The 11230-nt window shown below is 43.7% G+C and overlaps 1 protein-coding gene across 1 annotated transcript in view; it reads left to right on the top strand.

Annotated features, from left to right (window-relative positions):
* Positions 1-3923: 3923 nt before the first annotated feature.
* LOC126942196 (zinc finger protein 208-like) overlaps positions 3924-11230 on the top strand; it is a 39911-nt gene continuing 32604 nt past the window's right edge. The window contains exon 1 of the mRNA XM_050769515.1: positions 3924-4089. Within this exon, the coding sequence (XP_050625472.1) occupies positions 4087-4089 (3 nt within the window). The 5' untranslated portion in view covers positions 3924-4086. The remainder of the gene's footprint in view (positions 4090-11230) is intronic.

Below are 11230 nucleotides of genomic sequence, written 5' to 3'. Positions count from 1 at the left end.
AGGCTGAAGCAGAGAATTGCTTGAACCCAGGAACCAGAGGTTGCAGTGACCTGAGATGGTGCCACTGCACTCCAGCCTGGGAACAGAGACTCGGTCTCAAAAAAAAAAAAAAAAAAAAAAAGCCGGGCTCCGTGACTCACGCCTGTAATTCCAGCATTTTGGGAGGCCGAGGCGGGCGGATCACGAGGACAGGAGATCGAGACCATCAAATGACTAACACAGTGAAACCCCGCTTGTACTAAAATACAAAAAATTAGCCGGGCGTGGTGGCCGGCGCCTGTAGTCCCAGCTACCCGGGAGGCTGAGGCAGGAGAATGGTGTGAAACCAGGAGGCGGAGCTTGCAGTGAGCCGAGATCATGCCACTGCACTCCAGCCTGGGCGACAGGGCGAGTCTCCGTCTCAAAAAAAAAAAAAAAAAAAAAAAAAAAAAAAAAAACCCCCGGATCTTTGTCTCTCACCTTTTACAAAAATCAACTCAAGATGGATCAAATACTGTCAGGCCTCTGAGTCCAAACTAAGCCATCATATCCCTGTGACCTGCACTTATACATCCAGATGGCCTGAAGTGACTGAAGAATTACAAAAGAAGTGAAATTTAAATGGCCTGTTCCTGCCTTAACTGATGACATTCCACCACAAAAGAAGTGAAAATGGCTGGTCCTTGCCTTAACTGACGACATTACCTTGTGAAATTCCTTCTCCGGGCTCTTGCAGGCTCAGAAAGCTCCCCCACTGAGCACCTTGTGACCCCCCACTTCTGCCCGCCAGAGAACAACCCTCCTTTGACTGTAATTTTCCTTTACCTACCCAAATCTTATAAAACAGCCCCACCACTATCTCTCTTTGCTGACTCTTTTTGGACTCAGCCCACCTGCACCCAGGTGAAAAAAACTGCACCTTGTTGCTCACACAAAGCCTGTTTGGTGGTCTCTTCACACGGACGCCAGTGAAAAATACTGTGATCTAAGACCTGTAACTACACAAAGTCTAAAGCATTGAAAAAACTCTTCTAGGCATTGACTTAGGGAAAGAGTGCACGACCAAGAACCCCAAAGGAAATGCAACAAAAACAAAGACAGATGGGACTTAAACAGTTCTCAAAAGAAGTTATACAAATGGCCAACAAACATAGAAAAAAAAAAATACTGAACATCATTAATGATTAATGATTAGGGAAATGCAAATCAAAACCACAGTGTGATACCACCTTACTCTCCCAAGAATGACCATGATTGGCTGGGCATGGCATCTCTTGCCTCTAATCCCAGCACTCTGGGAGACTGAGACAGGTGAATCACCTGAGGTCAGGAGTTCCAGGCCAGCCTGGCTAATGGTAAAACCGTGCCTCTACTAAAAATACAAAAATTATCAGGGCGCGATGGCGTGTGTCTGAAATCCCTGGTAGTGCGGAGGCTGAGGCTGGAGAATAGCTTGAACCCAGGAGGGGGAGGTTGCAGTGAGCTGAGATCACACCACTGCACTCCAGTCTGGGCGACAGAGCGAGACTCCATCTCAAAAATAAACAAACAAACAAACAGAAAAGACCATAATTAAAACATCAAAAAATAGGCCAGGCACGGTGTCTCACGCCTGTAATCACAGCAAACTCCATCTGGAAAAGAAAAAAAAAAAAAAGAAATAGGGAATAAACCCGCAAATTTTGTATGTCCTCACTTACAAGTGGGAGCTAAGCTATGAAGATGCAAAGGCATAAAAATTATATAAGAGGGCCGGGTGCGGTGGCTCACGCCTGTTATCCCAGCACTTTGGGAGGCAGAGGCGGGCGATCACCTGAGGTCGGGAGTTCAAGACCAACCTGACCAACATGGTCAGGCTGTCTCTACTAAAAATACAAAATTAGCCGGGCATGTTGGGGTACGCCTGTAATCCCAGCTACTTGGGAAGGCTGAGGTAGGAGAATCCCTTGAACCTGGGAGGCGGAGGTTGTGGTGAGCCAAGATGACGTCACTGTCCTCCAGCCTGGGCAACAAGAATAAATAGATAAATGAAAGAATTATGTAATGGACTCTGGGCACTCAGTGGGAAGAGTGGGAGAGGGGATGAGGGATGAAAGACTACACTGTTGTACCCGAGCGAGTTAGAAAAACACCACACTTTGAGACAAATTCAAGAGTCCTTTATTAGCCGGCGACGCTCGAAATTCTCTCCGCCTGGAGGAAGGGGCTTGATTTTCTTTTATATTTCGGGTTAGGAAGGGGAGGGGGACTCAGTTGCAATAATTCTACAGAAGTAAAAACATGTAAAAAAGTTAAAAAGACAAATGGTTACAGAGAAACAGTTTCCAGGTGCAGGAGCTCTTAAGTCTTTCATAAGATCATGTTGATATGTTGAGAGTCTGCTTATACAAGTTAACTCCTTGAGGAAGGGGGTGGGTAAGGAGTCCTTGAAGCCTTGCAAATGATAGAGCCAAATGGAGTTCATCCGGCTTTTTCAGCTAAGGGAGAGCTTATTCATGTGGAAACAAGGCTAGGTGATTAAGGAAGAAAGGGAGAGTCTAAAAACAAAGTTAGTGAAAAACAAGGTTAGGTATTACAACACAATGGGTACAGTGAACATTGCTTGGGAGATTGGTGCACCTAAATCTCAGAAATCACCACAGAAGAGCTTATCCATGTAACCAAATACTACCTATACCCCAAAACTATTGAAATATAATAACTTAAGACAAAAATAAAAAATCTCCAAACTCCCGTAAGTTTGTTTATATGCTTTGGCTTTTTATTTTTTTAATTTAATTTAATTTAATTTAATTTTTTTAGAAAGGGCTCACTCTGTCACCCAGAATGGAGTGCAGTGGCTTGATCAGGGCTCACTGCAGCCACAACCTCCTGGGCTCAGGCAATCCTCGTACTTCAGCCCCTGAATAGCTGGTACTACAGGTTCAGGTCACCATGCTAAATTAGCTGGGCGTGGTGACGGGTGCCTGTAACCCCACCTACTCTGGAGGCTGAGGCAGGAGAATCACTTGAACCCAGGAGGCAGAAGTTGCAGTGAGCTGAGATCATGCCATTGCACTCTAGCCTGACTGACAGAGCAAGACTGTCTCAAAAAAAAAAAAAAAAAAAAAAAAAAATTAAGGTTGTTTCAAGTTAAAAAACAAAAAGTCTATTAAAATAAAATAAAAAAAGTCAAAAAATGTGAGATTATAAAATATATATGAAAATCTAGGGTGTTCAAAAATGACGTTTGATGGATTTATTTATAAGGTTTTACTAAAATTAGGTTTAGTTTTTGTTTTGTTTTGTTTTTTGAGATGACATTTCACTCTTGTTGCCCAGGCTGGAGTGCAATGGCCCAATCCTGGCTCACTGCAATCTCCATCTCCTGGGTTCAAATGATTCTCCTGCCTCAGCCTCCTGAGTAGCTGGGATTACAGGCGCCCACCACCACGCCCGACTAATTTTTGTATTTTTAGTAGAGAAGGGGTTTCACCATGTTGACCAGGTTGGTCTTGAACTTCTGACCTCCAGTGATCCGCCCGCCTAGGCCTCCCAAACTGTTGGGATTAAAGGCGTAAGCCATCGCGCCCGGCCTTTAGTATTGATAATACACTATTACTAAAGTAAAAATTGGTTTACTTTTGAACAAAAGTTTTATGTATTATTAACATGACAGTAAAATACATCTGTTCACAATTCGAATACATTTAAAAAGAGAGAAAGTAAGGAAGAGATAGAATTTTCCCATGCTCTGGGGTGGGCCTGGCTCAGCTCAGGGAGGAAGCCCTGCCTGAAAGGGCTGCAGCCTAGGCTGGCACTCTTTCTTCATTCAGCCCAGCATCTGATCACATCTTCTGTCACTCAGGGCCTGAAGGGACGGGGCCTTAAACATTATCCAATCAGGGACGCTGGGCTGGGAACGTCCAATCAGGCACGCAGCTGGAGGGGACAGGGCGGCTTCCTGGACGTGGTTGAACCTTTGACTCTCGCTGCAGCCGGAGGTCAAGGTCTTGCCTTTATTGCTGTGTGTCCTCTGCTCCTAGAGGCCCAGCCTGTGTGGCGCTGTGACCTTCCTGTGTTGAGAGATCCACAACGAAGTCGCCAGGACCCCCTGGAAGCCTAGAAATGGTGAGTGTGCCCGGTCCGACAGCCCGAGAGAGTGGCCGGGGCTGGTTGGAACCGGTGGGAAGTGGCTGTGGCGGCACTCTGGCCTCCCCGCAGTCAGCTCCACATCTGCGCCCCGAGTTCTCCTTGCCTAGCTGGACCTCAGTCCCCTTTAGCCATAAGATGGCGGCTGCGCTGACAGCCGGCCCCGGGCGTCCTGTTTCTTCCCTGCGCTGTGACTGTGCCCTGGCCTGGAGCCAGGGCTACTCTTGGGGCAGCCCTGCACCCGCAGCGCCGGAGTCTCCCCCAGATGTGCAGGGACCATGGGAGGGTCGTCGTCGGAGAATCCTGACTCGGGGTGTGGTTTCATGAATGGGAAGAGCTTTGGTCCGTGAGGTTCCCAGTTCCTGCTTTCTCCTATTAAAAATTTACGGAAGTCACCGCAAAAATATTAAGGAATTTAATCAAAGAGTGATTCCAAAATTGTAGAGCACCCAGCTATGGGTTGTAGTTTATGATCTATTGAAGGGGTTTGACGGAAAGAGTTTTATAAGGTGCATAATGAAGAAAACCACATTCAGGCCGGGCGCGGTGGCTCAAGCCTGTAATCCCAGCACTTTGGGAGGCCGAGGCGGGTGGATCACGAGGTCAGGAGATCGAGACTATCCTGGCTAACATGGTGAAACCCCGTCTCTACTAAAAATACAAAAAACTAGCCGGGCGTGGTGGCAGGCGCCTGTAGTCTCAGCTACTTGGGAGGCTGAGGCGGGAGAATGGCGTGAACCCAGGAGGCGGAGCTTGCAGTGAGCCGAGATCAGGCCACTGCACTCCAGCCTGGGAGACACAGCGAGACTCCGTCTCAAAAAAAAAAAAAAAAAAAAAAAAAAAAGAAAACCACATTCAATAATTGGTTAGGTACAGTTACGTAGTTTCTTTTCTTCTTCTTTTTTAAGTCAATAAATATTTATTCAAGGAATTCCATGTTGTGATTTCTTCCACTGTCCATCAAGATCACTTTAGATCTCTAAAGAGCTGGAGTCAAAAGATTTATCTTCAAGTTTACTCTTTTTAATGGAACTTGATCCAGTTGTCCTGTCAGCCCTACATAACAATAATATAAAAGTAAATTTCACATTTCCAGAGATGATTGTACAGTGAGTGAACATGAATGAGTCCTAGAACCAGCCTGAGTTAACTCTGCTACAAACTGCTTGGTTATTAGCAACCCACAAGGGTTACAATACAAAGGCAAAGCACATTTGCATGATTCAAGCGATCTAGGAGAATTTTTAAATCTCATTGATTACTGACGAAATAGTTATTAGAAAAAAAAGAAAAATCTCATGTGGTTCACATTATATTTGTATTGCATTTCTATTACAGTTAATCAAGAAACTACAATTACGTAGTTTCTTGTTTTGTTTTATTATTATTATTTTTTGAGACAGAGTCTTCCCTCTGTCACCCAGGCTGGAGTGCAGTGGCACGATCTTGGCTCACAGCAAGCTCACGCCATTCCCCTGCCACAGCCTTGCGAGTAGCTGGGACTACAGTCGCCCACCACCTAGCCCGGCTATTTTTTTTTTTTTTTGTATTTTTTAGTAGAGACGGGGTTTCACCGTGTTAGCCAGGATGGTCTCCCTCTCCTAACCTCGTGATCCGCCCATCTCGGCCTCCCAAAGTGCTTGGATTATAGGCGTGAGCCACCGAGCCCGGCCTTGTAGTTTCTTAATTTGTAACATCAAGATGGAAATTTCTTGGTTATGTAATCAGAGGTTAATTGGCAGTTCATAGTGTGTTAAGCCTGAATTTTTTTCCCCCCAATGTAGTAATTTACAAAAAATGCATTTGTATTAGATTTTTTTTTTTTTGAAACCAAGTCTCACGCCCAGGCTGGAGTGCAATGGTGCCATCTGGGCTCACTGCAATCTCCGCCTTTCAGGTTCAAGTGATTCTCCTGCCTCAGACTCCCAAGTATCTGGGATTACAGGCATGTGCCACCATGCCCAGCTAACTTTGTATTTTTACCAGGGACGGGGTTTCACCATTTTGGTCAGGCTAGTCTCGAACTCCTGATTTCAAGTGATCCACCTGCTTTGGCCTCCCAAAGTGCTGGGATTACAGGTGTAAGCCGCCGCGCCTGGCGGAAGTAGATTTTTTAAAAGTAGAAATTAGGAACTAGAGCCTTCTCAGTCTAACTGCCAGCCACTTAATTATTTTCACACCCCACAAGGAACTGCTGTTTCCTTGCATTTTTCACATGTGTCCCAAGCAGGGCCTCAAGTCATTTCGCCACCCCCTATTTCTCCAGCCTGACTCTGGCTTGCAGTAAAATACTTAATTTCCACTTCCTTCTGACATTCCCAAATGCCAATTTCCCTTCCCTTATTCACATTATCAACTATTTGTCCTTTAGTGTACATTTTGATACCTATTTTAATCATTTTTTGACAAAACATTTGATGGCACATTTAAAAAGATTTGTTTTCTGTTTGTAAATATTTTTTTCTTCTGTTTTCCCTAGACACAGATATCAGAATGTTTTTGGATCAAGGTTTCCCTTTGGAAACTTTATAGGTAGATGTGTCCTCAGCCACCTTTCAGTTTTTTCTTGGACCTGAGATTCAGTACTGTCTGGGGAAAAACCAGGATACCCGCCATGGCTATGTCTGCGAGAGTGTCTAGTGAATATCAGTTCCTGGGTCATTTTCTCCCATAAGATAACCTGAGGTATGGAGTGTAGCCTCTCATTTCCCATAAGACAACCTGAGATATGGAGTGGAGCCTCTCGAGAGCAGGTGAATGCCCTGGGGCTGAGAGGCATCTTCCGGTGCGCTGTTTTTTTGGAAAGCTATCCCCTTGAGATATTAATATTGTCTTTACCAACCCAGCTTCCATTTCTTGGAGAGACATTGTTGTTCAGACAATCAGATGCTGGTATTGAAGGGGAAACCAAAATAATTTTTGCCCCTGGATTCTCTTAGGGGACAGAAAAATAGTGAAATAAAAGTGGTAAAAAGTTTGTGGAAAAGAATAGCACTCCAAAGACAAAGAAAAAAACTGACCCCAGTGAGATGGTGCAAGAACTTGCAAAGTAAAATGTACCTGGGGCAGAGTTCAGAGGATGATTATTGAGCACTTAAGTGAACAGGATGGGGTGGGAGAATCTCTCAAGTAATTGGATGGCCTGACTTGACACAAGAGTCAGGCATATCTGTACCTTCAAATGATTTTGTTCACTCATTTTGACCTCAGTTTTATTTCTTTTATTTATTTATTTTTTTTACATAGAGTCTCATTCTGTTGCCCAGGCTGGAATGCAGTGGCACAATCTCTGCTCACTGCAACCTCCACCTCTCAGGTTCAAGCAATTCTTCTGCCTCTGCCTCCAGAGTAGCTGGGACTACAGGCGCACACCACCATGCCCAGCTAATTTTTGTATTTTTAGTAGAGACAGAATATCACCGTATTGGTCAGGCTGTTCTCGAACTCCTGACCTCGCGATCCATCCGCCTCGGCCTCCCAAGGTGCTGGGATTACAGGCATGAGCCACCAAGCCCGGCCGTTTTTGTTTGTTTGTTTGTTTTAAGACAGTGTTTTCCTCTGTCACCCAGGCTGGGTGCAGTGGTGCAATCTCCTCATTCCGAGTTCCGAGTTCAAGTGATTCCGAGTTCAAGTGATTCTTATGCCTCAGCCTCCCAAGTAGCTGGGACTACAGGTACCCGCCACCACACCTGGCTACTTTTTGTATTTTTAGTAGAGATGGGTGTTCGCCATGTTGATCAGGCTGTTTGAGCTCAAAATTCTGACCTCAAGTAATCTGCCATCCTTGGCCTCCCAAAGTGCTGGGATTGCAGATGTGCCCAACTGACCTCAGTTTTTTAACTGTAAGTTGCATTTTATTAGTAGGTCTTAAAAGGTAAGAAAATATTTACAAAGGGCATAAAAAAGGTGAATTTCAAAAAAATAATATCTAATTATATATTTTATTTGTTGAAAATTGTCATTCACCTTTTTCTTTCTCAGAGTGAATTTAGGAGTTTTTTCAGGTGTTTTGTTTTTTGTTTTTTGTTTTTTTTTCTTGGAGACACAGTCTCACTCTGTCACCCAGGCTGGCGTGCAGTGGCGGGATCTTGGTCACTGCCAGCTCTGCCTCCCCGGTTTATGCCATTCTCCTGTCTTAGCCTCCCGAGCAGCTGGGACTACCGGCGCTTGCCACCACACCCAGCTAATTTTTTTGTATTTTTAGTAGAGATGAGGATTTACCATGTTAGCCAGGATGGTCTCCATCTCCTGGCCTCATGATCCGCCTGCCTTGGCCTCCTAAAGTGCTGGGATTACAGGCGTGAGCCACCGCGCCCGGCCCATAGGTGTTTTTTTTTTTTTTTTTTTTTTTTTTTTTTTTTTTTTTTTTTTTTTTTGAGACGGAGTCTTGCTCTGTCACCCAGGCTGGAGTGCAGTGGCCGGATCTCAGCTCACTGCAAGCTCCGCCTCCCGGGTTTACGCCATTCTCCTGCCTCAGCCTCCGAGTAGCTGGGACTACAGGCGCTGCCACCTCGCCCGGCTAGTTTTTTTTTGTATTTTTAGTAGAGACGGGGTTTCACCGTGTTAGCCAGGATGGTCTCCATCTCCTGACCTCGTGATCCGCCCGCCTCGGCCTCCCAAAGTGCTGGGATTACAGGCTTGAGCCACCGCGCCCGGCCAGGTGTGTTTTTTAATGACTGATTAATTTCAAACAGAATTCCATCTAGCTTTTACAATGTTAGCTACTGAGGAAAAAAATAAAAATTTTTCTTCCATTTTCTTCCATTTCCATTAATATATTTCCACAAGAAAATGTGGTAGATAATTGATGAGTTACATAGATTCGTGGAAACATCAGTTTCTTTTTTTGCAGGGTGAATTTGCAAAAATAAATATGTTTGTTCTATATTCTGTTATTTTGATTTCTGAATTTAATGGTAAATTTTATGTGATGAAACTTGGTACCTCCTAGAAGGTTCCCATATAACTATTTACCACATTATTTTTAATACAAAAAATAAAATCATGCTTTATTGTCCAAAAAAAAAAAAAAAAAAAAAAGAAATACATTTGCTTCTCTTACTGAGGTACAAAAGGTAAGCATCTTAACATTTTTCTTACATGAACACTGTTTTTGAATCATTTTACTGGATTTTTCAAACAGTTTCAAAAACTAAGTAAATGACTCTGACATAGTAATTAAAGCTTGAGCCCAATGACTACAAGATAAGGTTAATTTTGAGCCAGCAAAAGGAGGTTATTAAAGGCCCAGTTAGTTCCTTCTGGAAAGCCTTTCCTGCAGATGTCCCAGCCTGCTTACCCCAGCGGTGGAAGAAGCCTCCATAGTGAGAGAAGCTACAGAGCCCTGCAAAGCTGGGGCCCCACAGGCAGATGCAGTTAAGATTAAGAAAGAAGGGATTTGGGGGTCTTACTGAAGATAAAATTGTTACTGTTTTGAGGCAGTTTCGAGAGGTTTTAAAATAAACCAGTTAGACGTATATAAAAAAAAAAAATTGAATTCCAAAGGAGTATTGCAAAAGGAGGAAGTACCAACTATAAGATCTTTAAGGATTGCAAAGATTAGGTAGAAAAGGGCTTTTTTTCCTAGGGAAAAGCAAATAAGATTAGAAAGAAGGTGAGGGGAATGTTTAAACGAAGGGTGAAATACTCAGATTTTAGATCAGAGAATGTTTTAACCTGAAGTCAGTGTGTTCTAAGGAGTGTTCTTCAGACAGTGAATCTGCAGTAGCATAAAATGAGGTCGTATGGTGGCTCAGAGTGAGTGTAGCTCAGAGTTTAGGATCCTGTGGGAAGAAAATAAACTTAAGTTTGATTAAAAAGTATTTTATGTTGACCACTGAAGGCAAATTCAGCTGATTTTTTTAATGAGAAGAAGAAAATATGCAGAGTGTTTTCCTGGCTGTGTATTAGGTAAGTAAAGAGAGCAGCATCTAAGTCATAATGGGAAGGGTGTTTCTTCTCATAAAATGTTCCTGGAGAACACAGAGGATAGAGAATTTTATTAATCACAGCTGTTTATTATCTATATGCATCATCTTTTCCCACCCATTTTTTTGATTCTATACTTTTCTTCCATTTGACTTTTTGGGGTTTGTATATTTTATTTGAAGCCAGTAAATATAACTACAGTGTTCTGTTGAGTTCTGTGAGTAACTCTATCAGATTATTGGATTTCAGAAAGGAGAGTCCCCAATTTTTAAATAGTACCTCAGAAGCATAGATGGGGCCCATGGAGTTTGTGACTGGCATCTGCAGTCAGGACAATGTTGTGGGACTGAGCCCTGAATCAGGGTCTGTGCTGACTCTGGGTGGTGTCAGAATTCAAGTGTTAGACAATGAGTTGGTGTTGGAGAATTGTTGGTGTTCATCAAACTCTGCAGATTTGGTGCCAGAAGAAAAATATCAGACTCCTGGCCTGGAATGAAACTCTGGGTGTCTGGGAATGGGAGGCTCTGCTCTCCTCTACACGGGCTGTCACACTGCCCCTTGTTCTTTGATTTCAGATCTCCTCCCAGGGTGACAGAGGACTGAAAACTTAAAGGAGATCTGATGACAAACTCCCTTTTGTCACAGCTGCCAGCAGAGGATTTCCACCCACTCACAAACACTCACTAGACATTGATGTGTCCACACCCCTCTCAGGACAAGGCACCACCCTCAGAAATTTTACCACAGCATTTTTGATCCTAGTTGTTTTTTTGGCCAGAAACCTACAAAAGTGTCTATGAATCTCCTGGCATATCTATTTTCAGACACTGAATCTGCAGTAGCGACCTGTTTCTCCACCAGCCTAGGGTTTGTAATCTTATCTGCCTTCATGGGCCCAGAAATAAATCAGAGTATAGCCCCACCTGGGCCACTACCTATAGCACAAACCAGTCCTTCTACCTGCCTTGTACTCTTTCCAACCCAGGGACTTTTTTTTTCCTTTAACTTTTATTTTTGATTGGTTCAAGGGTACACGTGCAGCTTTGTCATACAGCTAAAATTGTACCATGGGAGTTTGGTGTGCAGATTATTTTGTCCCTGCAGTACTAATCATAGCACCAAAAAGGTATTTTTTCTGACCCTTTTAGTCCTCCCACCCTTCACCCTCAACTAGGCCTCAGTGTGTTTTTCT

Source organism: Macaca thibetana, chromosome 19 (assembly GCF_024542745.1).
Source record: "Macaca thibetana thibetana isolate TM-01 chromosome 19, ASM2454274v1, whole genome shotgun sequence".
NCBI classification, from domain to species: Eukaryota; Metazoa; Chordata; class Mammalia; order Primates; family Cercopithecidae; genus Macaca; species Macaca thibetana.
This window is presented reverse-complemented; position numbering and strand designations above follow the sequence as displayed.